This window comes from Passer domesticus, chromosome 3 (genome assembly GCF_036417665.1).
Source record: "Passer domesticus isolate bPasDom1 chromosome 3, bPasDom1.hap1, whole genome shotgun sequence".
In the NCBI taxonomy this organism is placed as follows: Eukaryota; Metazoa; Chordata; class Aves; order Passeriformes; family Passeridae; genus Passer; species Passer domesticus.
Window position 1 is genome coordinate 95,393,517 of NC_087476.1, and position 27,615 is coordinate 95,421,131.

The 27,615-nt window shown below is 40.3% G+C and overlaps 1 protein-coding gene across 6 annotated transcripts in view; it reads left to right on the plus strand.

Annotated features, from left to right (window-relative positions):
• The window catches only part of TTC7A (tetratricopeptide repeat domain 7A), a 204,013-nt gene that overhangs the window by 9,911 nt on the left and 166,487 nt on the right, over positions 1-27,615 (plus strand). For 4 of the 6 annotated variants that reach the window (XM_064414482.1, XM_064414479.1, XM_064414477.1 and 1 more), the window contains 5 exons: positions 11,445-11,575; positions 13,637-13,758; positions 20,128-20,206; positions 23,216-23,376; positions 23,812-23,875. In XM_064414482.1, coding sequence (XP_064270552.1) covers positions 11,445-11,575; positions 13,637-13,758; positions 20,128-20,206; positions 23,216-23,376; positions 23,812-23,875 — 557 coding nt within the window. Of the gene's footprint in view, positions 1-8,443; positions 8,480-11,444; positions 11,576-13,636; positions 13,759-19,811; positions 20,031-20,127; positions 20,207-23,215; positions 23,377-23,811; positions 23,876-27,615 lie in introns of those variants that run through there. The other 2 variants (XM_064414481.1, XM_064414483.1) reach the window with 2 other exon arrangements.

Here is a 27,615-nt window from a genome sequence, read left to right on the forward strand (position 1 = left end):
TCAGTTTAATACATGAATTTATTTAACTCAGTGTTTCTGATAAGCTGATAAATTTCTTGTCATGTGTGCATTTTTTAAAATTCATAGATTAAAATGGGAAAAATAAGCTTTCCTGTTTGTTTTTATTTAATTCATTTGTTGGTTCATTGAACTAAATAATAGAGTGAATAGAAAGGGAGAAAGATTTGGGGTTGGTTTTTTGTTTTGTTGGTTTGTTTTTGTTTGTTTTTTTCCTATTTTGTGCTCTTTGGCTCTTTGCAAGAGAATACCTCCATTTTGCAGACTATTCCAGTGCTCCATCAAACTCTTATTTCAGATCCCAAGCTACTAACTTTTCTAATTCAGTTCTTTACTAAATGCTACCAATCCCATAGTGCAAGGATATAGTCCACTCAAGTAACATTAATGGGTTGTTGTGTGTTAGTGTCTTAACTTATGCAGCCTTACTTTTAATTAGAGTTTCCTGTTAGCTTCTCTGGAATGAGATTTTTGTCCACTTAGTTTTTGGTGAGTGAGATGATAATATTGTAGATGAAACTGTGGAGTGTTCTGGAATACAGACTGTGTGGGATGATTTTGAGTACCACTAGTTTGAGCAATTTCAAATACAGATCAGTTGAGTTTGGAAACATCATATAGTTTTGTAGAGAATTTTGAAATAATTTATTTTATAAGCTTATTTTGAAAGTGAATTTACACTTCTAACCTCTTTTTGTCAGAAGTATTTTTAATTCAGATTTTTGTAACCCTGTTGATGGGCTGTACATGCACTTTGAGTCTGTCCCTCATTTCAGAGGGCACAGCACTTTTCAGGATGTCTTCTCCTTTTTGCAGACAATGTTTTGAATACTGTTCCACTTCTTGTATGCCAAAAACCTCCTCCCAGTGGTTATACATACTCTTGTGCTTGAGATTTTAACTACAGGATAATTTCTAAGAGCCTTTGAAGTTCCTTAATAAAAATTTGCTGTAATACCTAAAAAGAGATGGCATGTATATCTGTCATACTATGTAAGAACATACTGTGTCTACTCGATGGAGACAAGTGCAGGAAATGGATTAATGGAAGGTTGAAGACATTTTTTCCATGTTCAACTAAGTAGTTTGCTTTATATTCTCTCTAGGCACTAATGGAGAAAAGTAAAAGCATGTCGTAATAGCCCATGTCAAGATAAAGATGTTCCATTTCTGTATTGTTGTTTAGGAACCACATGGCTGCAAGGAAAGTACTCAAATTTGTGAGTAGCAAAAGTAGAGGGAACTCAGATCTTCTTCACCTCCTTCCAGCACAGCTGGCCCCACCCTCCCTAGAAGCTGAGTTTTCATCCTGCCTGCATTGCTATTCCTGTCTGACCTGAGGGCAGTGTGCTGTGGTGTACTCATTTAGCAGAAATGGGCAGCAGGTTGTAAGGTACAGGGGAAAAAAATCCTGAGCCTGAATTTCCTCTCTTCGTTAATTTCAGTGTCAAGTATCCTGTTGTTTAGGCACTGGTGACATTATGGCATGTGTACCTTAGGCTTTTACTTGAAAATCTAATTCCTCTGTACTTTAATAATCCCATTTAAACCAGAAGGGTTGTTACTTTAATATGTTCTGACTTCCCAGGGGTCCCAATTCACTACTGTCTGGAACCTGCCTATCTTGGAAGTGATGATGCTGACTGAGGCACTTGAGTTCATTGAAGTTTTGGGAAGGGTATCTAGAACCTTCCTAAAGACAGCACCACTGTATTTCATTTGTTTTAGGAAAGGTTGTTGATCATGAATAGCCAGCATTATACTGGGCACAAAGCTGAGATGAGAAGAGCATAGATTTGGGTGATGGTTCAGGGGAAAGTTACCTAAAACTTCGATTTCACTTTATTTCATACACAGATACAGTTTTTCAGTGATAATGGGCTTCATGAGGATGATGAACACTTGCCAGCATGCAGCTGTTAACCTACATACTGCTTTTGAGATTTTATATTTGCTTGCAGTTCTCTCTGTTACTTAACTGCTGTTTCCTCTACCAGCAGCTCCTTTGTGAGGTTACTTTTGTCAGTAATTTCAGCTGCTGATGTGACTAGGTAGAACTTAGTGGGACATAGGAGAAGAGAAGAATTTGTGTTGGGTTTTTTGTTTTGGGGTGGATATTTTTATTGGGGTTTTTTTGTGTGTGTATATGGTTTTTCTTCGTCTGTTTGGTTTTTTTTTTTTTTTTTTTTTTTTTGTATGTATTTTCTTTGTTTTTTTCTTTTTTTAGGGTCTGGCAGGGGCAGGGCATGAATTCCTTTGTTGGAATCCTCTCATGACTACAAAAGGTTGAGATTTGTCTCTCTTGAGAACTGAGATCTGTGGGAGATGGTTCCCTTTAAACAGAACCTGAATAATAAAATTAGTTTCTTTGCCTGGCTATTAGAAAAATTGAGTCCAAACCAAAAGGATGTATGATACAATAGGACATTAAAATTAAAATAAGACATTTTGTTGTTGGAACTTGTTTTCACTTTTGCTTGGCAAAAGATGCATCTTTTAAATGTTAATCCACATGAGAGGGAGGGAGAGAGAGACTTTTTTCTATACCTGGTATGCACTTCAAAGTGCTGGTTGTTACAATTCTGACAGCAAGACAGGAAGCATACTGTTAATTCATGCTGGCATCCGAGTAGCTGTCTGATAGGCAAAAGCTCCACTTTGTAGATGTTGATGTCTTGATAGAAGTACCTAGTATTAGTATGGTTTATTTGGGGTTTCAGAAAAGCATTTTTAAGAGTGTGCCTTTGTGCCGCTGCTTTCCTGCTTGGGTGTGAAAGAGTTGCCAAGCCCAGCCTTGGTGTTCTTGATGCACTTTTAGGCTTTTCTGTTGTGCTTCATGAGTTTTTCTCTGCTGCTGGATCCGATGGTTTACCATTCTAGAAGTAGTTTGCACACCTAGCACAGTCAGCTATGCACAAATGCAGCATGAGTGTTTACTTTAGACTTTCAAGGAGTTAGATGCAGGCCACTAAATGCAGATTACTGAAATCTGGGAAGTAGAAAAAGGGAATAACTTCTGGTTCCTTTTGTTAATGTGACTTGGTTTCTGCAATGGTAAAGTTTAGCTATTCTGCTCCCTTCCCCATACACAGTTGTTGGTGGTGATTGCAAACATGCATAAAACCTTCTCCACCTTCTGCACCATGACTTAGTTCTCTAAAGCTGTGGGGTTAACAGCATCAGGCAGTGGAAGAGTATTTGCCCATGCTTTTCTGAGGAAATGGACCAATGTTTGCAGGGTTCAATGAAACAACATGCTACACTTGTTTTCACTAGGAGAGAAGGAACACAAACATTCTCACAGATGGCCTGAGCTAGAGGTAGCTTTTAGATGGCTGTGATGATGGTGTCGTGCTGGGGCTGTGTTGTGTGGCATGACCTGTGTCCAGTGGCTATGGGAAGGTTTCCGTGTGGTGGTTTGCCCTGGAGTAAGCTTCAAATGTCTCTGACTGTCTTTCAAGTGACTGGGCAACAAGCCTGTTAGTCCTTGCAGGTTCTGTCCATTCTAGTAACTTTAAGTAGGATTGTGTTGAGTGCTTGATACAAATCAGCATAGTAAAATATGAATTGCTCTTCCTTTCTCTCCCTTCTGCTCCCCAAATACACATAGAATCATTTAGATTGGAAAAAAACTGTAAGACCATGAAGTGCAACCATTAACCCAGCACTTCCAAATCCAGTAATAAACCATGTTCCTAAAGCACTACATCTACACATCCTTGAAATACCTCCAGAGATGGTGACTCCTGGCAGCCTGTTCCAATGCCTGACTGATTTTTCAGTGAATAAGTTTTTCCTGATCACCAATTGAGACCTGTTCTGGTGCAACATGAGGCCATTTTCTCTTGTCCTATTACCTGGTATTTTGTAGAAGAGACTGATCCCCACGTTGCTATACCCCCTTTCAGGTAATTGTGGAGAAAAGTTCTGGAGAAAAGCAATTTCTCCAGTTCCCTCAGCTGCTCCTGACAGGACTTGTACTCCAGACCCTTCACTAGCTCTGTTGACCTTCTCTGTACATGCTCCAGCACTTCAAGGTCTTTATTGTAGTGAGGTGCTAAAAAAATTGAAAACAGGATTCTAGGGCTAGTCTGATTCTGTGACTTTGCAGCTAGAAGAGAACTTTCTTGCTGGTGATGCTGCTTAACTGTAGTGCAGATAAACTCAAGCTGGGTAAATTCCAGTACTTGGTCATCAGTACCATCTCCTCTCCCTTCTACCCCTTCAACTTAGTGTTTTTTCTCTTCTGCTTCTTCCTGTTGTAGTTAGACTAGGGAACAAGAGTGATTTCTGCAGTATGCCGTGACAGTTTATAGATGTGTCTGGTACTGACAAAATCTTTAGATGTGGGGCTGTCAGAGATTACTGGTCACCCCTGTCTTTGCTGTGCTTCAGAGCATTGCTCCAGTAGATGTATCTTGATGTCACAGAATGGAGGTGGCCTCTTATACCAACCAGGACAATCAGTATGTTACAGCAGGGGCCCCCAAAGTGATGCATGTGCCCCAGGGGTTGAGCAAGATGATTTACTGTGATGCAGAAGAAAATACTATAACTTATTTTTTTCTTAAAAAATCCACCAGAAAAAAAAAAAAACAAACCAAAAAAACCAACCAAAAGACCACCTCACATTGAAATAAATCTTCAATATTTTGTTGAAAGTGGTTCCCTGACTTAGTTTGTATGTCAGAGGGTCTTGTGTCACATAGAGCTTACGAAAGTGTTGCAAAACAGGATGTTTCACACTGTAGAAGGGTATCCTCACTATTTCATTCATTTTCATGTGTTGCAGCTCACTTGTGCCTACTTAAGTGGATTTTATGTAGTATATTGTCTAGTTTTAATTAAACTAACCCTTATGAAATAGACATGTAGCTTAAAGATTTCCTCAAAAACCTGTGGATTTCAGGTAATACTAGAAATAGGAGCACAAGTGAAGGGTAAGAATGTCAGAGCTTACATTTTTAGCATGAGCTCTTCAATCAGGTAAAAGCAGTGACAGTTGGATTGGATCTAATCAGTGAAGTCTAATGACACTCAATTAAGTACTTAAATTTTTAGAAGCCTCTCTTTATCTTTCTTATGTAAAGGCAAAATGTGAAAAAAGATACCATTGGGGAAACAATCGTTCTTCCTGCTGTGGAAAAATGGCTGAAGTAATATGAAAAAACTTACATAGCAGCAAACTAAAATGCTTTCCTTTGAAAGAGACACAGAACACATTACCAAAGACTTGAAAAAACAGGCATTAGAAGAAATTGGACAGTGTGGGAGGCTTAGTATGTAGTAGCATGGAAGTATAAATGTTTCTAACATATCTCATCTTAAAGAACTTGCCACATTCTGATTCAATAATGAAATACATTAAGAACTGCTTAGGAGCACAGTTCAGCCCAGAAATGCACAAAGTGCTGTAGAATGGCATCAGTGAGGTTGACTTTATAAACACAAGAGCTAAATAGAATCTAGTTTGTAATGAGATGGGAATGACCATGAAAATCTGTACACACCACAGCTCAGTGGTTATTTCATGGCAAAATGGTTAAAATAGTTGTCAAACTTAAAGGTGAATTACTGCCTTTATGCTTTTACAAAAAGTCAAATGTTCTGATTTTACAGGGCTTTTCTCTGCTGATAGGTAGCTGCCAGTAGCATGTTATCTAGCAGGTATTTTTGAAAAAATAAACACATAAATCTATACTAAATAATTTGTGAAGCAATGCCTGTGTGTAGCTATATGCATATATTAGAGTATATATGCTCAGATTTTTTTCTTAATATGATAAAGGAATTTTGGAGACCACTGTATTACAGCTTAAAGCAAAGATTAAAAGACATGCCATGGAGGTTAAGAACAGCCAGTTGAGCGGGTCTGGATATGCTCCAAGGAATTAGTGTCTGTGGATTAAAGCTGCTGCTTTCTGCAGTGCATAGGGTATGCGTGTGATGCAGATCCTATGCAGTATTGATTGAGGGCAGGGCACTGAGGTTGCATCTCAGGGGAGTGCTTACTGCCTTCTGGCTTCACAGCCACTCAATCAAAAAGCTGTCCTAATTTTAGCAATAAACTTGAGCTGTAATTACAAGTCTGACCAAATAGAGTTCCTGCTTTGGAAATAATTGGAGTAACATTGTTAGCATTGGTTTACTGCATCTATTAGGAAAGGGGGGAGAATGAGGTGTTGAGTTCTGCATTGATGCAACTGAGCAGCCTTCACAGGTTACTTAAATTTCAAGCTTTATTCCCAGTTTATAGTTAGAAAGGTTTTCAGATAATTGTACATGGGGTTACTGGAATTTTCTGCCTTTTTACCTTTGAGACTTTTATATGAAAGATACCTCAAGATTTTACCAGATTATTGTAAATTTCTGGCAATCTGGTATAATAGTAAGTAGCAAAGAATGGAGCTTTCTTGAACAGCAAAACTTGTCTCTTTGTCCCCACCTTTCATGGGCTGCAGTATGAATCAATGTGTTCAAAATCAAGGGCTTCTACGCCTTTCTTCCCCTTCTTCTGTTTCCATTGCAAATAAGTCCTGATGAAAATCATAGCTTAGTTGCTGGGGAGAAAAGTGTCTAGACCAGGTTGTGAATTATTTAAACTGCTGTGGATTGTGGCAGAAATAATGCATGGTGCTGGGTCTTGCCTGTGTCGAACTAATCCCAACTGCTGCTTGTTGAGGTTTGGGCTATTTTGCTTTCCAAGACACTGTAATGGAATAGGTTAATTTGGGACTGTGCTCTTAAATTCAAACCTTAGCTGGCAGGGCAAACTGGTTGTAATACCATCTCTCGAGTGGTTTGGTTGTGCTTTTGAATTTTGTCTCTGGAAAGTGTTTGGTATTCTGATGAATGTTGATTAGTCAGCATGCACGTGTATATGTTTGAAGTCTTAAAAGTATTCTTGTTTCAATGCTAATTAATTTCCTAGAGCGACATTTCTGAACTAGACTGAAGGCCACATGGTAGAAGTGCATCCTCTGCTTGGGGACAGTGACCTGGAATGACCTGGCATTCTGCAGGATGGGAATGTGCACACAACAAGTTTCCTTGAAGCAGATGTTACCATGCAGTATCATGCAGTATGTCATGCATGGCTTACCTCAAGACAAATTACTTACCTTCCTGTACATAGAGTAAAACTATCACATGCATTTATGTTAGCATCACAGTGTCTTCTGGCCAGGCTGGCCTCTCTGTGTGGCCCAGGAGCACAGTGGAACCTTGCTCTGCAGACTGGGGCTGGTGCTGTTGGCAGGGCTGTAAGTTCCACACTAAGATGTCTTTTGCTTCACGTTGCCATAGGTGTGTTCAACACATAGCACTGGGATGCAACACATGAGTTTGTGTTCATGCTCTTCATGCTGTTGCTTTTCTTTGATCTCTTCTTTAGCTTGCCAGGTAGCTCTGATGCTCCTGGGCCATGGGATTTTAGCAGCTGCAGGGTAGCACTGTTGGTGAAAGAGATGACCTCGAATTCTTGCACCTGTTCCCTGGTTGTCTAAATTCATCCAAGTATAGGAGGCTTGAAATCTGTGTAAAAAGGAAAGGATTGGTATATTGTTCATACTTGGAAGGAGGAGAGCTGCTATTTGGTGAGCTAGTTTATGAACCATAGAAAAATAAAGCTACCTTAATCTCCTCCCTAGTCCATGTGCAGTCTCCACTCGTGCACTGAGGCTTTCAAGACCAAACTGAGTAACACCCTGAGCTGGCCCTTTTTTGTGTAGCAAGTCAGACCATGTGCCTTCAAGCATGAATTTTCATCCCATTTATGTTGCTGAGAGACTGATACCGCATGCCCATGATGTTCCAGTTCTGGTCATAATATCACCTCAGAGCATTGGAGCTATATGATATCAGTGGCTTCCCTTGGCAAGGAATGACTGAGATGAAAGTGGAAATGCGCCTTCATAAAATTTCCCCTTTCAGATTTCCATATTTGAGAGCAGTGCATTTCAACTCAAGGAAAAGATTACTTCAGTGGTACATCTTACAAACCTTACAGATTTGGGATTTTTCTTACGTAAATGCAGCTTACATTTGGGGGTGGGGAAGAAGGGACAAAGATGATAGAAAGGTAAAGAGCCAGAGATGAATGATTGGGAGAATTAGAGGAGGTGAATGGAAGCTTTGCCTTTATACAGGAGAGAAAAGCAGCATTTCTATACATAGAAAGTTACTTCCTCTAAAGTGGGTGGAATTTGTTCTTTTAAAGAAGGATAATCTTGAAATAGGTCTCGAAATCTTGAGCCTGGGCTCAAGATATTCTATTAGAAAACTGTCTGCACTGTATGATAAACTACTACACTATATAGGTATGTATCTATTTAAATTTGGGCTCCTGATTCATATGAGAAAAATCTTAGCATAGATAAGCTTTAAGTTGATATTTGCTTTCCACAGCTGATTGTGAGAAATACCCGAGTCCCTTTACCGTAACCAGCTAACAAGAAAGCACGTGAGTCATTATTTTCTTGGAAGCTAATTCTGTCTTTGCAATAGCTCCACTTTGCTTGCTAAACCCAGCGTGGAAGTAATATGCACTTTAGTGGCTTTCTGACACATTGTGGAAACTGAGTTGGAATTAAATTGTGTGTTGTGCTGCAAAGTCTTTTCTGTGCTGGCAACTGGAGGATGGACAAGAGTTAGTGGAATTGGTGCTCTTTATGCTGGTGGGCTTCTCAAGTCTTACCCAGCTGCATCCTAAGCAAATCTTTTTGTTGGGGCCTTGTACAGTGGGAACTGAATTGGTGGCTGCAAGAGTAGGGAACTTATGTTGTTTTATTTCTGTTCTTCCCCTTGTATACTGCATTTGCAGTCTGCTTGCTCTAATTTTTCTTTTCATTGCATTTCTGTGGACGGGAAGAATAGCCCTGTTTAGATTCTGTAGAAGGTTTTGTACTCGTATGACATCAGGTCAATGCATGAGTAATAGAGAGAGAACGATGACTAATGTTGCATCATGTGGGTCATTTTCCTTCTAGCCCTTTACAAGTAGTGCAGTGTAGCATAGTATATGTTTTAACACACTGTATTGCTGGATACTTAGTGTGGTAAGAATCCTTCTGGATATGTTCCTTCCTCTGTCTCTGATCAGCCCCAGCTCCGTTTTTCTGACTTGCATGGATGGGCATGTTTGTTGTCAGTACCTGGTGCTGGCAGAGGCTGGTTGCTTTCCTCCCCCATGTCAGAGCTTAGAGGTAGTAACTCCTTGCAGTGGGCTGTAGCATGTAAATGGTTTTTTATCAGCCTCTGCTATCCGTGTGACATCTCCCACGATAAACGCCCCCATACAGACTGTGTTAGAATGCCTCTTGCAGTTTGATTAAAATGCTGCTTGTATGTGAATGTCAGTAGATCGTAGTGGATTTTTTTTTGCAGGGCCTTCAGCCCTACTTTGCACGTTAAGGGAAATGAGTCTGAAATGCAGACTTCTTAGAATTTATTTTCACTTAAGAGAAATGACTAGAAATTCAGAGGTAGATAAAACTGAGATGGGTGTAAGAACGTTTGTAGGTTATTTGTTCTGACTGTAGCGCTGGATACTTTTGGTTTGTTCTTTTGCTGTAGAGAGAGTTAATGAGCATTTTTCCCTTCACTCACTACAAAGTTAAGGGGTTGGAAAATGGAAGTATCAAAATAATAGGAAAGCAACCCATGATATAAAGACGGAGACTTCATAGATGAACTAGAGACAAAATCTGTTATGTCTGGATGTTCACCAGAAGGAAGAAGAAAACAAAGATTGGGCATTACTTAAAAGCAGCAAAATGATTGTCATCCCTCTCCCACACATCCTGTCATTTTGAAGTAAATTCAGTCCTCCTGTTCTACTCCGGTCTGTATTTTCAGAGGTGAAAAGTATGAATGTGTGTTCCTTCAAGATATAGATCTTTGAGGGAGCACACTGTGTACTTCTGACTTGGGAGAGGATAGAAGGAGTGGGGAGCCACCTCCTGAGCTTGAACCAGGGAGGCCTTTTCCCAACCCACTGAACTAACTGCTTATGTCTGGCTCAAATGTAAGACATGGGATAGGGAAACTCCTTGCAGAGTAACCAAGGGGACGGAACAAATGTTGGACATCAGAAGTAAACAAAGCTAAGACTGCCTAGGAACCTCAGGCTCCTCCAGCATGAGCGCCCAGACTGTATCATACATCATGGGGAAACCTGGCTGCCTGTTGCTGCCTCACAGCAGCTTGTTGCCAAGACTCCTGGAATGAGCAGTCTGAGGTGCTGTGCTTTGCAAACTGTGGAAGTCCAGGAAAGCATGGTTGGTGGCTGTGGTGGGTCCTCCCAAATTCCTTGCCATATGCTGCAACAGTTCAAATTACTTCATTGAAGAGCTGTCTGGACAGCTGAATTCTTTTCTTCTTTTGTCACCTCTGTGGATCTGAGTCAGCAGACTAGAATTTTGTATTGCATCTTACATATTTGTCTTTGTTATTAGGGAACATTGTTATATATAAAATTAATTGGAAAGCATGTGCTGAACTTTTTTCAACGTGTGTCGGGCTATGAGGTGTCAGTGCAGCTGTGATTGGTGAAGATCCAAGTTTTCGAGCAGTGGTGTCTTGTAGAGATCCAGCGTGGCATAAGAACCTGTACCAATCAGAATAAAACTGGTGTATGGATGTGTCCATACACCATCCACTTAGATTTAAGGGTAGAAAGGATGTCATAGTGTGATGCCAGACAAGAGTCTGGTAGGAGAAACTTTTAACGTAGGGACCAGTAGCTGTGCATCTTCAGTTAACATATTCTGTGTTTATTGGTGGTGTTGGATAATGATACAAGAAAGAAGTTCAGTAGTAAAAAACCCAGGGTTTTTTCCTTCCTTTGGAAAGGGAATGATCTTGTGGTTAAGAGTCTCTTGTGCCGTGCCAAGAGTTTGCTGTGTGTCCATGAGCAGTCTGCATGTGCTCAGATTTTCCAAGAGAGGCCTCAGATTTTCCGACTTTGCTTCTGTATAATTTTCCAGTTAGGCAATTTTTTTGTTTGTTTTTTTCCCCTCAACACTGCTGGTTATTGAAAGCTTCACTTGAAGTAGCAGATGCCTAGAAATGATGAAATTCAGTGCCAGGCTGGCACTGAATTGAAGCACCCAAGATCTGTAGCTGTCTCTGGAAATGTAGGCCTAAATTTCTCTGTTTGCTGATTCCTACCAGAGGGATTGTGTGTCCTGCCTTCATAAAGTGTTTGAAAGGCACGGTAGGAGTGTACAGTGGCAGTGTGGGCAGCATGACAAAGATGCCTTGCATGTGTAGGAATTGTATTTTCATGGTGGTAGTGTCCTGAAAGTCATCAAATTGAGAGGGAAACCACATGTGGAAAAGCCTTCCTGACAGCTGGTAAATTAAAAATAATATGGCCATACTGCTGTTGGTGGGCTTCAGCTAAAGATGATGTTGCCATTTTGCAGGTTTGTCACTGGAGCGCTCAACCAACTCAATTGCCTCACGTGCTCGACTCTGTGAGAGGGAGGAGGAAGTCATGGCTTGTTTTGAGAGAGCGTGTGTTATTGCCCAGGTATACTTGCAGGAGCTTGAGAAGGTAAGATAAAATGTGCTTACGGTATGGCCTGGGTGAAATTTCTAGGGGTTTGACAGCAAAAATGAAAAAATGGAGAAATGTCAAGAGATCATAGCAAGGAATCTGAGAACAAGTTGGAAGAGGTGAGGTGTGTCAGTAAAATCATTTGCAAAACAGCAGTTTAGCTGGTCTCTACCTATTTCTTCTGAGAATGAGGTCTGGAAATAAGTTCTGCCTGTGGTAATGCACCAAATACTTCAGATATGCACAACTTGCATCTCAAGTTTAGCCCTTACTAAAGAGGAACTATGAGCTTTGCATGGCAAGTGCTGGTATGAAGGAACTCAAGACATTTTACATACCTGCTGTGTAAACGATGCACAGCAGTGGCTATTGAGATCCCTAATGAGCTGAAAGAAACCTTTTTGGGTCAGCCATAGCAGTTTAATTACCAGTACTTCACCTTCTCCAAGTGAACCTTGAGGAATCCAGATCATTAGAACCTGAGTCCTCCATCCCTGGAAGTGTTCAAGGCCAGGCTGGGTGGGGCTCGGGCTGCCTGGTGTAGTGGAAGACGTCCCTGCCCATGGCAGGGAGATGGAAACTGGATGATCGTTTAAGGTCCCTTCCAAACCAAACCATTCAGTGATTCTGTGATTAGTTGCAAGTCGCTGCTTAGCCAGTGGTTGGGAGGGTGGATACTGGGAGCCTTCCACGGAGCCATGCAGATAATAGGTGGTGCTGATTTGCTGGGCACATGCAGACTTTGCCTAGCTGAGGACATACCATGTGCTTCCATGCCTTTCCTATGCCACACATCATGCTTGGCATCAGCAGTACTGATGGCAATGCATTGTTGTCTGTCCCATAACTGAAAGGCCTTTGACCTGACCAGATACTTCTGCTCTTCTCAGTAGCAAAGGTGTGTTTCTGTTTCAAGTTTTGTTTTTAATTGTGTTGAAACAGGAAAAAATAAGCTTAGTCCATGTACAAAAAAGTATTAAAAAAGGAAACTGAGAAGAGGCCTGCTCTGTTTCTCTGCAGAAAAAAATGAAATGGGATAGTCTTTAAATTGAAACTATTACTGTCCTTCCATTGTGGAAGAATGAGTTCCTGCCAGTGCTGGATGCTTTAAATTTCTTTGACTGACAGCTTGGGTCTGTGAAGAAGAAAAAGGGTCTGACCTGTAATTAATTCACTTAGAATCATAGAATCAGTGAGGTTGGGAAAGACCTCTGGATTTACTGAGGCCAGCTATTAATTCAGACTACCATGTTTGCCACTAAACCATGTTGCCAGGTGCCAACACCACATGCTTTTTGAGCACTTCCAAGGATGATGATTCCACCACTTCCCTGGACTGCTTGTTCCAATACTGGACCATTCTCTCAGTGAAGAAATTTTTCCCTATATCACAACTTGAGGCCATTTCCTCTTGTCCTGTCACTTGTTACTTGCAAGGAGACCGACTCCCCCACCTCTCTACATCCTTCTTTCACGTAGTTGTCTCTGGACACAGAGACAAAAATGCAGGGTTGATGACAGACACAGTAGAAGTTCATAGTCCTTCTCCAGTCCTAGATGAAAAGCCCTGCTTTGGAAAGGCAACTTTCAACAATGGAAGCGGCTTGTTGCCAGTAAGGAAGCAAAACCAAGGAAGATCTGATAGGACAAATAGAGGAAAGATTAAGATTCTTCCATCAGGACTCCTGATGGCTTCCTAACTCTTAACAAATATTTATGTTATATTGAACTAGATAAACCTACTCAAACATTGTATTGATATTTCTGTGCAACATACTGGATCTTTGTAGTTTGTGTGGTATTTCCCAAGCTGTTGGTGCTAATATGTAGCTTTCTGCTTACTTTATTAAAGGTTGGAAAGGTTTCAAAACTCGGATGCAGAATATCTCATGGAAGTAATTGTATAAATTATTTTAAAATTGATTTTATAACTTTTTTGAATAGCTGATAAATGTAACATTTAATTGTCGAAGATAAAACTCAACACTGGCTCACAAGGACTTGGCTAATTTCGACAGTTATCTGTATTCCAAGATATTTCTGTTTTTCCCCTCACAGACCTTAAACAACACACATTCAAGGAGTATCAAGGGCAGCAATGTGACTTACTCTGAGTTTGAACTTTCCTACTTTCTGGAAGCAGCTCTACAGAGTGCCTATGTGACTCAGTTAAAGAAAGGGTAGGTGGATGCAGATATTAATAAAATTAGGTAATATCCCATGTTTTGTCTCAGATTAATACTAATTTATTTTCTTATGTTCTGTTATGACTTTTGGCTGCTGGCTCACCTCAAGTCTCCTCTGTGTCCTTCTCTTTCTTCTATTTGTGTCTCTCTGTCTTTCTTAAGAGTCGTAAGCATCATTTTCCAGACCTGCAAGTAAGGTGGGGTAGAACAATATTCTTGTCTTGACTCAGCTTTGCTCCCTGTGGAGACAAGAGGAGTTTGACTGTGGAGAGAGAGTGTAATTTACATGGCTGTGTGCCCTTAAAATTTTCAGCGCCTGGTTTAGAGTTCAGTAAAGTCTTACAGGTAGTTTCTTCCATTTGTTTGTTTGTGTAAGGTCTTAAATATGCTAATCAGTGCCTCAAATCTGTGTGTTTTTACTATGGAGAATGTATGCAGGAACAGTGCTGCTCCAGGGTATTTATTATGCCTCTGAAATACAGCTCCCAGTGAACTTCAGAAGGGCAGGAGGAGTTAGTATCTACAAGCCTATAGTGAATTTATGAGCCTAAGTGAAAAACCTTCTCAAGATCAGCAGAAAAGATGCTGTGAATGCCCACTTCCAAAGGCCATTGGTGAGGACGTGCTGTTCCCTAAACCAGGCTGTGTCTTCAAAACATAATTAACTCTGGTTATCCAGTGGAGAGATTTTGTCATGTAGGAGAGTGTCTCTTCAGCATGAGTAAACAGTACTTGTAAGACTCTATCCTTCCTTAGTCCTCTTCTTGCACCATATTATCCCATTTATTATCAAGGAGTCCGATTCTGGGTTTCTCACTAGAAAGTGTGTTCACAAGTATTTCATTTTGGCTTTTTTTGCCTTCATCCCCAGTGAAAGATACTTTCTCTCATTTTCTTTGTTTCTTTTCCTGCTGAGTAGAATGGAAAAGAAAGCAAAAAAAAATAGGGAAGAATCACACAGTTATTCTGTGTGATTCTGTGATTGAAAAGAAAAAAACTAGGAAAAAAAATCCCAACAAAAATCAGTTTAAATCCTTCTGTAGAAAACTGATAGTATTTTTTCATTCTGCTGGAGGAGGAGCTTGCTTCTTCTTTAGGGCTTTTTTTGCTACCTTTTTATCCCCTGAGGATGGCTTTAAATGCAGCTGTGAATAGTCACTGTTCTCCATGTGTATGGAGCAAAGCTGTACCTGTAAGCATATCCATGAGATGTGCCTTCAGGTAAGCCTTGTTTTAACCTGGAGGCTTACAAAAACACATAGCTCAGATGTTGTAAAATGACCCCTTTAGTCAGGAAAGTACAAGTTTATGCATAAAGTGAAGTATGAACTTGTGAAGCATAGTCTCAGTGTCTGCTTGGTATGTGGTTTTCCCAGGTGAGCTGGGGGTTGGCCAGCTGTGGCACAGTATGTGCTTTCCTAACCTTCTGCCCTTCTCAGGGCAAACAAAAAGCTCAGTTCTTGCCAGTAAGCCCATTAACTATGTAGTAAAATAAAATCCCATTTAGAACATATGGCACTGATGTCCTCCAGGCACCTTTTGAATATCAAACTCATGTTCATTTTATTCAGCAACATTGTAAATTCAGTCTTCATCAGTGATGAGTTCATTATATCTAGCAGGCTAGTTTGGCCATTACTGTGGGCCCTGCATGCTCCCTTCCCATATTATTTTAATGACAGCCTTAAAAACAAAAATCAAATCCCAAACAAAAACAAACCACAAAAAACTCTACAGGAACACATTTTGAAGCAAAATACACGTGTGAATTAAGCCATGCTTTGATTATAAGCTGAATTGCTGCAATAGCAGCAACATGTTCTCTATAGCTGTCTCCTGATGAAAGAGCAATGGAGCTCCTGCAGCTGGGGTGGGAGTGGAAGCCCACGGGCTTCTTACCTCCTGCAGAGCAAGTGAGAAAAATCAGCCTGGGTTGCAAAGTCCACTGGGATAAAAGGAGCCTGGTGGGATGTGGCAACTTGTCCACCCCCGCAGCTGATGCTAATGTGTGGTTTCTGCCACGAGAGGGCATGAGCAGCATTGGGATGTATTATGGAAAGGGGAAGGATATGGGAAGAAGCTTTTTAGGATGCTTCATGAGTATAATAGATTACTCCACCTGATACTGAACAGCTCAAAGAAATGCTTTTGTTCCCCTTGTTGCTTCCAGCATGTTCAGGTAGGAAATAGGCCTTGGATGATGACTGTTCAGGCTCTCAGGGGGTAGGTTCTATGAGGTGGGATGTCCTTCCCCAGTGCTACATGTGCACAAAAGGAATAGTGAGTGTTTTATTTTTGTCTCAACAGGCAGAAGAGCTCAGGGATACAAGTGCTGTTGTTATGCTTTTGTTCCTGCTGGCAGGATCAGATGTGTTCTTCTCAGAGTGTGGTCAGGGATGCCCTTTTCTCTTGCAGTGTGCAGTGAAAAGAAGACACCAGTATGAAAGAAAGGTCCAGTCTCCCCTTCAGGTATTGAACTGCCAGCTGTAAGGAGTGGCAAGTCTTGCAGCTGTAGAAGTCACAGATGCTTTTAATGACATGCCATGAAAAAACATTGTTGCTGAAGATGCATTTCCTGCAGTTGTTTGCCATGCTGGAACCCAAGAAAGCTTTCTTTTGGTCCTCCAGTGAGGAATGTTGATGCTGTGGATGCAGAACATAGGAAGGCAGATGCTGCCATACTGTAAGAGGCAGCCAGTTTTCTTAAGGTTATCATCTGCACTAGGTTTTGGGTTTTGGTTGGTTTGTTTGTTTTGGTTTTTTTCTGATGCAGATGTATCATTTGTAGGCTCATTTCTTTTTGCCTTTTCTTGTATCTATGCATGAACAGCTGTTTAAGGAGAGGATATAGTTTGTTAGAAAGCTGGATGAGGTGCAAAGATGCAAAAGGAGGTGGGCAGAGGCAGTTGATGTTACTGCTGTTTCTGTGTTCTGGGTACTGCTTTACTCTGGAGAGGTGATGCTGCAAACTGCCAAGAAATTATCTCAAGATGGTCTGTTCTATCAGCAACTAATTGTTTTAGCAGTAAATGAATGGGGGATGAGAACATGATCTGCTGTTGACCATGTTGTTGGGGGACTGTCTTTGCCAACCTCTGTGTCCACGGTCCACTCCTTTGTTGTCAATATTTTTCCCAGCAATTTGCATAGCAAACAGTGTACTTCTTTATTTTCTAGTGTCTTTTATGTAATGTTATGCTAAATTTTATGTAATGTTAGCCAGACTGTATGACACAACTCTGCTTGACTGCTTTGATTCATGGACTGGTAATTAATCTATATTAATAGAGTACATGCACAAAACAAATTTTTATGCCAGGCTGGACTGACTGGACAATGAAGTTGCTCTTTATCACAGTTTGTGCCCATGGTTGTCTGTGTTCATTTTTATTAGATTAGCTATAACTGAATCCAAAACTGCTCTTTACCATGTTTTTTTCAGATGGTGCTCTGACTGCTACTCTGGCTAAAGCTAAAACCAAGGCAGTTTAATGATCATGTCCTTTTCCCTCCCTGTTTTTCCTAATTTCTTTTTCTGGCCTCTTAGCAATACAATAGGGGCCTATGGACTCTTCCAGCTCCTTTTTTTTCCATGATCTAATGTTCACTTATGATGCCATGGCTTGAGGCAGCATTACCTGGGATTTCCAGATAGTCCTGTATCCAAGTCCTGCAGAGGCTCAAGATTGTTTGGTTTCTAATCTAAGTAAGATCAAGTGTTTGCACCATGGATTGCCAGAGGCTTTATGACTGCATCCTCATCCAGTCACCTACATAGCATGTATTTCTGTTCCAAATACATACTTTTCTTTTTGTTAATTTCTTAAGGTCCTAATTAAAAAAAAAAATCCCTTCAATTGCACATTTAGTATATAAAGGACATCTATTAATGGAACAGTGAGTTTCCTTATAGGCAGAGCAATTCATATGCTCAAAATGAAATGTGCTCAAATGCTCTCTTGGCTTGGAACAGTAGAGTGGAAAGACAAACTCCTGTGTTTGCAGGCAGGTGTGCTCTGTTTCCTGTCACAGCTCAGTAATGTTTGATGAAGTTCAAAATACAAAAGCTGCCAAACCAAATCCTCAGTCCTGTAGAACTGGTATTGTTGAGAGCTCAGGGGATGGAGTGGGTACTCTTTGATCTGTCCTGGTCACAAGGGCAGCTGGGAGGTGGTGGGTGCTCCACCTGTGCCACCCATTTTGCACTCCTAAGTCTGTTAAAGGTGTTCCTAAGTCTGTTAAAGGTGTTCCTAAGCATTTGTCATGTGCTGCATGGTTCCAGCCCTGACTACTGACAGATGGGCAGCAATTTGCGATTTATTCTTTCATTCATTTCAGTGTGTCTGTTCCTTGTTTTTCTTCTCCCCTTCCTCCGCCCCAGAGCAAGGTGTTTCTGCCAGGAGGCTTAACTTGTTTTATGGCCTTGTCTAAAATGTTGAACTGTGATGGTGCCTTAGTTTTCTAGAAACAAAGCTGTCTCATTTTATCACATTCAGTAGGTTTTTCTTCTTGTTTAGTATGTGCCAAATATGAAATTAATTTGTTTTGCAAGTGGTCACTAGTCTTCTTTCTGATGTTAGTTAATGCAATTCATTGGCACTTTAATAAGATAAATGTCATTATTTAGGTCAAAGAGACCTAAATAAATGCATTTTTGAAAATGCTGTATAACTGTTATACTCCATACCTCTTCTGGCCTAAGTAGTCCATGGAAGACCAGAAAATGCTGGTAGTTTTCAGTAATCTGGAAGAGCAGTTGGGCAGCTCAATTTTGTTTTGATGGAGGAATTTATTAATTATTAAACAGTTCTGTTGGATTTGATCACTACTTGTACATAAGGTCCAAAACTGCATCTTTGTAGATATATTCTATTCTAGAACCACAAAAAAGCTCCTGGTGTCTTGGCCCTGTCATTGAAGTGTTTGCTGAAGTATTTAAGTCCAACTTAAAAAATCATTCTTGACCTTTTTTTCTCTTGATAAATTTGAAGCACATTTTTTACTTGGGAGAAAGTGGAAGGAAGGAAGACAGCATTTGACTTTTCTCTACAAGTTTTCAGCTTTTTTGCCCTTGTCTTACTTTCTTGCCTGCCTATACACTGCCTATGATTAGACAGTCTACAGATTACCTCAGAATTTGAAACTGAGATGGGTATTGCTTGAAAGTAAGGCCATATGCATTTGCATTCTGTGACATGGTGACTACAAGCTTTAGGGTGGCATTTTATGTGGCCAATATTCATGGTAAACATGATGACATTTTTATCTACACCTCCAAAATAATTACCTTTTTTTATTGTCATCAAATGTTCGCTGTTGATTCTGGAGTGCAAGAAGGTTTGCAGTGGAGGAAAGCAGGCACAAGTGCAATTTGTACTGCTTACCTTGAAAATTTAATCAGTTTGACAGAAAAGGTTTTTATGGCTTTCTTTATAAATGAGATTTAGCTTTTGTCTGCACAGAAAATTTTCCTGGATAAGCTGAAGTGACAGTTAATGTACCAGTACAACTGCTTATTTTGTTGTCTTGTACAACATTGCTTCTTTTCTGATAGCTTGTATGTCTTTGGGTAGCTTTGACCCTGCAATGAATGTGCATTGAACCATTTTGCAGTTACTGTGGTGGTGGGGCCACGTCCTTAGCCTTGAACAGCTGATAGGCTGCCAGCATGTTAACTGATATGTACAGTGTTTAATCTTTCCTCTCTACATCTCTCTGAGTGCACGGGTACGATTAAGATAGCATTTGGCAACTAGTCAGCTTTAATTGCTCATGGTGTATGGAGAATAATGATTTTTTTTTAAATTTGTTTTTTTTAGTCTAACCCTTGTACTGCGGGTTAAGCTGTGATTGCAGACAGTTACTGCAACTTAGCTGCCTGATAATTAACTGTTTAACCATTGTAATTTCATCATGTGCCTGGACCATCAGACACAAAGTGTTTAAGCACCACCTAAAAGAAATCGTCATTTAAAAGCATCACGTAAGCTCAATATAATTCAAACAAGTACAATCTGTGTGTATGAAGAGGAGATGTGCATGCTTTTAAGGAGCAGCATCTGCTTTATAAATATGAGCTATGAAAGGCTTCCAAATGTCCCCTCTGTTCATCAAATGTGAATGTGATCTTCTCTTAGAAAGCCATCTGGAGTAGGCAATGCAGCCGTCGCTCCTTGCTCTGCCATTGTCCTGTCTGTGCCTCAGAGTGACTTGTCTCGCTACTGCACTACTGTTAGTGATTGTTTCAGGGGTTGTTTGAACTTCAGGTGTGTTGCCGAGCTTTGCCACATCATAAAAATATTCTGTTTCCAGTGTGCTGATTTTGGGAGTTTTTCATTATTTTTTTTTCTGTCTTCCCCATAGAAATATTGTGAAAGGAATGAGGAGTCTGCGAGAAATACTACGGACTGTAGAAACAAAAGCTACTCAGACCTTCAAAATGGTAAGGGAATGGGAGATGGGAGGGTGGGGCAGTCTGGTATGCAGGAATTCTCTTGATTGACCAGTGCTGTAGCACAAAAGTGTATTTGTCCTCACTTGATTGATTGCTGGCTTTGTCTTTTACTTTTTAAATTTTTTTTTTTAACTTTCGGAAGTGATATATCAAGTGATCCCCTTAATTCAAAGACCTGCCCAATTGCAACCTTTCAGACCTGGCCATACAGGTTACTTCTCTTGCGTTTGTTTTGTGTTTTGTTTTGTTTTCTTGGTTTCAGTGCATTTTCTAGCCCTAGTAGAAGCAGAGATGTTATTAGTTTGACAGTGCTGTCCTCAGAAAACAAGACAGTGTCACCTTTCTCAGTTTCAGTGTGTATGCACACCTTTCTGCATTTACATGTAAAAGCATTAAGTACTTCTGTCTCTTGCAACAACCAGTGCTTTTTTAGACTGATATCTCAGTGTTCCTTCTGTACAAGTCCCCTTCAATACAGTACAGAGTGATTTTAATTGTTTTAAATTTTTCTTTTTGGTGTTGGCATTCTGCATCTTTGCATCCTTTTATCCTGAATGTCTCAGGTAAAGAAGTATTTATGAGCCTGTTTAACTTCTTGGACCTTTAACAGGTTCTTCCCTGTCTCCCCTTGGAGAGATCTTGTCCTGAAGTTACTCAGAAGGTGACAAGGTCAATAGCTTGCAGAATAACAGTCTTGGAAATGAAAGCTTTGCAGCCCTAAAACCATTGATACTCTTACAGCTAAACTTGTACTTGATTCTGCTTTGTGTTTTGTGTCATTCCAGAGAACTTGGGCAGGGGAGGTGGGCATGGGTTTGTGTAGTGCTTTTGAGAATACAGATGCATGTGGAAGCTTGTGCAGCAAATTAGAAGAGATTACTTAAATAATTGTCCATTCCAAACTGAGATCAGGGTTCAGCAGTATTTTTGTGCTTGCCTGTTTTATCATTTTGCTGAAATGAGTCTAACCATCTGGTGCTCCTAGACTGTGACAGAATGTGGCTCAATTGCTCCAGTCCCTGTGCAACTGGAGACAGCTGTACAACACCCCTGGGGAATTTATACCTTTGGGCAACTCTCAAGGTGTTCATTCAATAGCTTTTCCTGAGATTTAGAAGTTGCACTTTCATTTTCTTATTTATTTTTAAAGAGGCATTCAAGAAGGCAAAGGGAAGATTGTGCTTAATTAAACAAGTTTTTCAAGCATGAAAGTAAAACATGTGATTTTTCCCCCCCCTAATTTGTGGGATCACAGTGTTCTTCAAGCATAATGATGCTTTTTTTAGCCAAAGGCAGTAATAACATAAATCAGAGTCTTGGCCTGTTCTGGTTTGTTTGGTCAAAACAAGAGTGAAGCTAATTTACATAGCTACTGTACTGTATGTTAAAATTAAAGACACTAGAAGTATTTGTTGCTTGCCTTCTGAATGGCTTACCACAAACTGTACTCCTATTTCTGTGTGAACCAGTATCTTTGTATTGCTGGCAAATTATTTTCCCTCCCCTCTAAGACTGTAGGAAAAAATAGAGGAGAGTTGATTCCTCAGGGTAAAACTGACTAAATAATTACACACTGTGATGATAAAATGATACTGGCTAATGTTGCAGGGCCCTAGGCTATTTTGCTCATAGTTACTTGCTATAAAAAGCATAGAAAAGCTTAGTTAGAAACAGACAGCTTTCTGTAACTTGTCAGTAGCAGGGCAGGGAAGGTCTTGGGGTTTCCAGGGAGTTGTACATGGTGACATTTCTTTGAGACACCATGGTACACTCAGACCACTGCATCTATGAAGCTGCCCTTTATGATGTTTAAGAGGCAGTACTGTGGTTGCATTTTAGACTAATTTAGTGAATTCATGTGTGGTGAGGGGTGTGAAAATCAGGAGCCATGCATCAAAACAAGTTATTTTGCTGTAATTAACAATAGGAACTTTAACTTAAGTGTGGCTTATTTGATCCCATAGATTTTGAGGTATGACATCTATAACATACATGTCCTGATATTTAAAAGAAAGTTTCTGTTGGTGGGCTCATAACACATCTCTAAGTGTACATTTAATATAAAATACATATCCAGTAGTCGAGAGAAGATGCAAAATACTATTTGCAAGATTAGGACAGAAGGGCTGAAGTTTCAGCCTGCCCTCTTTTTTGTACAGGATTTATTTTACAGCATAGAGTGGTGTGCTGCTTAGAATTCACAGAGGGCACCACCCATTGTGATGTCTCTGAGCATGTTTGCAGACTCATCCATGTACAGTGTGAGGAATTAGAGATTTGATGGGTATCACACAAGGGTATATGCCAAAGATAGTTTTGCTAAGTGAAGTTAACTTGCCTCCTTTTGGGCCCAGCTTGCCAGCCGTGTGTATGAAGTGGAAAGCAGCTATTGAAGGGTCTTGAGCTGCTTGATGGTAAAATAAGTACATGTGATGTTGCTGTCCCACTATAAAGTTCCTAAGCATCTTCTCTCCTCCCTCCTTTGCTGCAACAGGAAGAGAGAAGAAGTACCAAGATGAAACTATAAGAGTCTATAAGGGGGAGTGATATTAACAGATAAAAGGTTGATCTTTTAAAGCCAACACAAAAGTTGCCTCTGGACATGATATTTGCATACAAAATTCTGAGGCTGAGAACACATTTGTCATGTCATCCTACTCCTATATAGTAACTATTGTGAGATTGTCTCAGCAGTCCATGTGGCAGTCAGTTGTCCTTGTTCACCAAAGCATCCCTTCCTGTCAGGCCTTTTTGATAACTTTTTCCCTAGAGCATTGCAACAAGACCATGTAAATGCAGAAATTTGGTCTTTTCTCAGGAGGGAAGAAACTGACCCTTTTGTAGACCTTAGCAGCTGATTTTGCTACTCCAGCTTTCTGAAGAGTGGTATTGTCACGCTGGTACATTTTCTTCCCAAGGTGGAACATGGTGAGGGGTGAATCTTTTGTGTTGGAGAAGGTTTCACTGATATATGTTTTTTTCTGTACTGATCTCTAGACTGCAGCCAAACAGTTAGCCCAAGTACTTCTCCATTCCCTCAGTGAAGACTGTTACTGGAGCCCTTTATCTGATCCACTTCCTGAGTTCATGAACAAGGAATATCAATCTTATGTTAGCAATCTTCTTTGTCGGAGGCCTGAGCTGTACTCAGAAGAGAAGTAAGTGTTCATTTTTATTTCAGTTTATTGGAAGGAGGAAGGAGTGTATTTGAACACTCTTCAGTACTACTAATTATGTCACTGATTCATGTAGTAGTTTTGTGCCTTCTTGTTTTTCAACTTCCAACTAAAAAAGTCTGCTGAAAAAATAAAACATTAAACTTTGAGTGGGTTTTTTTTTTTTTCCCAGGAAGAAGCAAGTCCAGCCAAAGGGGCTGTCTTTGCTATGAAATTGAAATAATCTATTTAGGGTTCAGTACAGCTCATCTAAGATATATTGCAGAGCTTTTAATTGTGTGAACCTGCAAAGACAGTATTGCCTAGCAAATGAATTATGAATGAGATGTTTCAAGTTACCGATTGTCTTGTGAAATGAGAAAGAAGCTGGCAGGATAACTCTTGATCTTCCTCAGAAAAATGTGTTCTGTCTTTCAGTGTGTACTGCCCTCAAGACAATGTAGAAGAGGCTCTTCTCCTCCTCCTAATCAGTGAATCCATGGTAAGCCAAAAATGAGTTTGTAGTATTAATAGTGCAAAGGGATATCTAGCATTTCCATGTCTCCTGGTTGTTTTGTTTACAGAATCTTCCCTAGATAAACAGAAGCAAAAGTTCAGATGCTGAGTAGAAAATGGTATCTACTATTTTATTAGTGCCACCACTTGCATGAAGTGGAATGTTAGTTGAAGAGATTTGGCAATTGTCAAGAAGATAAATTGACTGCATTCACCATAGTTGTGTGCAGGTTCTGACATCCAGGTACATTGTCAGTGGACAGATGTTTCCATTCGTAACATCTCTGTGGATTTATGGATCAAGAATGAGAGGAAGAGAGCCTTGCCTAAAGCCAGGCGTGATGGTGGTACCTGCTGTTTGGAATTGCAGGATGCAGTACTCTGCTTTCATGCCTTAATGTGCAGTTGTTGGCTTTTTCAGTCTGGAGTGATCTTGACAGTTTCTGATGCAGTGGTACAGGAAATCTTGTGACATGCAGAAACATTCATAATAAGCTACAGTGAAATAATTAGATTTCTTCTATTTATAACATTGGTGGCTTTAAAAATCCATTTAAGAGGCAGGCAGAAAATTGGAGGAAAAATAACTGCATGGTGACCTTTGGTAATTTTCATGTTCTGAGAAGATGCAAATGCACAGAAAATGTGTAAGAAATGTTTTCTGAAAATGTTTAAGTAATGTGTATTTTGCTTTAAATACAGAGTGGTCACTTGTACCTCAAAGTGATATTCAAAACCTTGGAACATCAACAACTCTCTTAGAAAATTTTTAATAACTTTCAGACAATTGAAAAAAGATACTGTGGAAACTTTGGTTTTTGCTTCCTTCAGTGTTTCTTGTCTGGTTCTTCTGGCTCAAGTTCTTTCTCTTTCCCACAAACTTCTTCAGAACAGGCAATTTAATATTGTCTGCTTTTAAAATTCAGGGGAAAATTGAAGAGGTGGAACCACCCCAAAATGTTAAATTGACTTCAAAATCATGTACATCTGAGTGTTGCTATGTGCTTTTCAGTGCTTTCTAGATTAAACCTTCACAGCACATCTGCTTTGTGTTTTCAAGGGTTTTTCTTTAGTCAGAAGGGCTTTTCATAATTAGAAGTGGAGACTACAGGAGTGAGGGCTTGTAGGATGTCATGTGCACTTCTGTTAAAATCAGAAGTACTCATATCAGTGGGGCTTGTTGGGGCTGATCCAAGCAGGAGGAGGACTGGGGTCTGGAGCAGTGACAAAACTGGCTGCTCCAGCCTTTCTGGGATTGGACTTGCTGTTAGAGAGGCCATGTGGGACCTCAAACTCCACAATCTTGTTCTGCTGAGGAGGAGAAAGTTATCCCTATCTAATAGCATATCAAATGGTGAACTAACTGGTCTTGTAGCTAAGTTATGGATGAAGTAGTGTGAAAATGGTATTGGTAGAAACAGGACTGCAGTGCTGAGTTCCAGGTTTAAATAAGTAAGCTTGGTGTGTGCCTAAATGCTGCTTCCGATATATAGGAACTTCCTGGAGGAAGATGCAGGGCACTTTGATTTGCTACTTATAAAACAAACCAAAGAAGCTCTTTTAGCAGAGCACTGTAGGAGACATATAACTGTATTTCTTATTTTGATGAAATGGAACATCTGAGCCTTCATCTTGCATCAACCTTGTCACAAGTTTGTTCTAACTAAAATTCAGGACAAGTGTATAGAAATACACTTAGGAATCACATGAATGTTCTTCTGAAGTGAAGGAACAGAGGGAGCAGTCTAATTCTTATATATGTTTGTAATCCATAAATACTTTACTGTGCATTTTTATTACGGCATTCAGAAGGGGAAATTTTGTTTAACTTATGGCATGACATGTTTTCCAGAACAGCATTGCTGTAGGGTTGTGAGTTCTCACTAGCCTACAGGTTTGTACAGGTTTGTTATTTGTTTGAAGGTTTGGTTTTTAGTTTTGTGTATTTTTTTCTTTAGAAAAAACTTTCAGAAGCTCATGAAATGAGCTAAGGGGAAGCAGATTTCCAATTGAGGTGTTACCCTAATGATACAAAGTTAACAACTGAATAAAATATACTTTGCTTCTTGGAGAGAATATCAGTGGCAAGTGTTTCTGTAGGCCAGTAAGCTACACAGTTGGTGTTCCTGGATTTTGGCTGGATTAGGTGTTCTTCCAGTATTTTGCAATTGTGGACCCCTTAAAATGAAACAGAAGTATGCAATAACATTGGCTTTTCTGATGGTTTGGTTTGTCAGAGCAAAACTGACCAGAAAGGTGGTACTTCTCTCTGATTTTTAAAGAGACAAAGAGCAGTCAGGCCATTGTAACTCTCTTGCAGGACTGTAAAGCCAAACAGCTTCTTCACGTACCAGTTCCTGACTCCTACCACTCCAAAACTACCTTGAAGAGGGAGAGAGTTAGGGGAAGGAGGCCCAGAAAAAAAATTTCAGCTTGTGGAGGGCACAGAGCAAAGATGAACTGGGGAGGAGCATAAATCATCAGAGAACCTCTAAGTAAATATGTGCTGAAAAGGAGATGTGGTACTTTTTCAAGAAGTATACACCTGGAGCGCCTTGGCTGCTGAAATCCACTTTGTTTTTATGTTTGACTTGCCTTTCTAAGGTGAAGCTGACATCTGCTTTACCAGGATCTGTATGACTTCCAAGAAGATGTTATGGGGGAGTAGAACTGTTCCTGTGAAGGAGAGAGCAAGAAATTGCCTTGAGATTCTTGAGAGCCAGAGCCTATTTCTCACCAAACCTTGTCTGGCTCTTAATGGTGGACGGTTCTGGCTTATCCCTTTCTCTTGCATTGCAAGGGATTCAGTTTGCATATTCTGGTGGGATGAAATGAGAATATATTCGAAAGAGGCAATTAACAGTTCTTCATTATTTCACTCTGCCTTTGAGCCTAAGTATGTAGAAGGTTTTCAGATGGCCAAATAACATAGTATCCTCTTTCAAGGCTCTGAAGATGCTTCTGTGGATGTATTAACACTTTCACTGAAAGCTTGTAGCCTGCTTTGCCCTGGCATTCTCACAACTTGCCTCCTGTGTTATGTCCTGTTAAAAATGGGAGCCTATTTTCATAAGCTGAGGTATCTCAGTAAACAATGAAAAGAATCCTGGTTGTTGAGCTTGGCAAATGTTCCTTCTCTGTGCCAGCTGTTATTTAGTCACAGCCTTTGGCCGTAGAGTTCTCATGAAGGAATCTAGTGAAACAAATCAGGCAGCCTGACGATTGCCACAGTCGAGGCTGCCTTTGTCGGTGCTTGTGGCCTCCTGGCTACTCTGTAATTCCTTTTGTATAGCCTAAGTTATGGTATGGATGGGCTGTGTTTCTGAGAGGACAAAAATGCTCTCCTTCAGACCAAGAGACCAGCTGGGCACGGCCTCTGCAAGCACGGGCTGTGGCAGAATGATGTGTTCTTATCACGTGTTGGAGAAACATAGACTTGCCTATTTTTAAACCACTAGTCTTCTCTCTTACTGCATTTAACCCATCTAAACCAGTGACACTGATTGTGAGGAGAACTGAGGACATACTGTCACTTGCTGCAGTGTGATTTTTCTGCTTCACCTACCAATGGGAACAGGACTGGTTCTGCCATCCGGGACTTCGGTGCTTTGAGCTGCAGGGTGTAGACAGAGGAGGTTTGGCATGACTAACCCTTAGCTGCAGTTTTGTTTATTTTAATAGCTATTCTCAAGAGTGTTCAGAATTGACTGCACTGCCCTTAAAGTT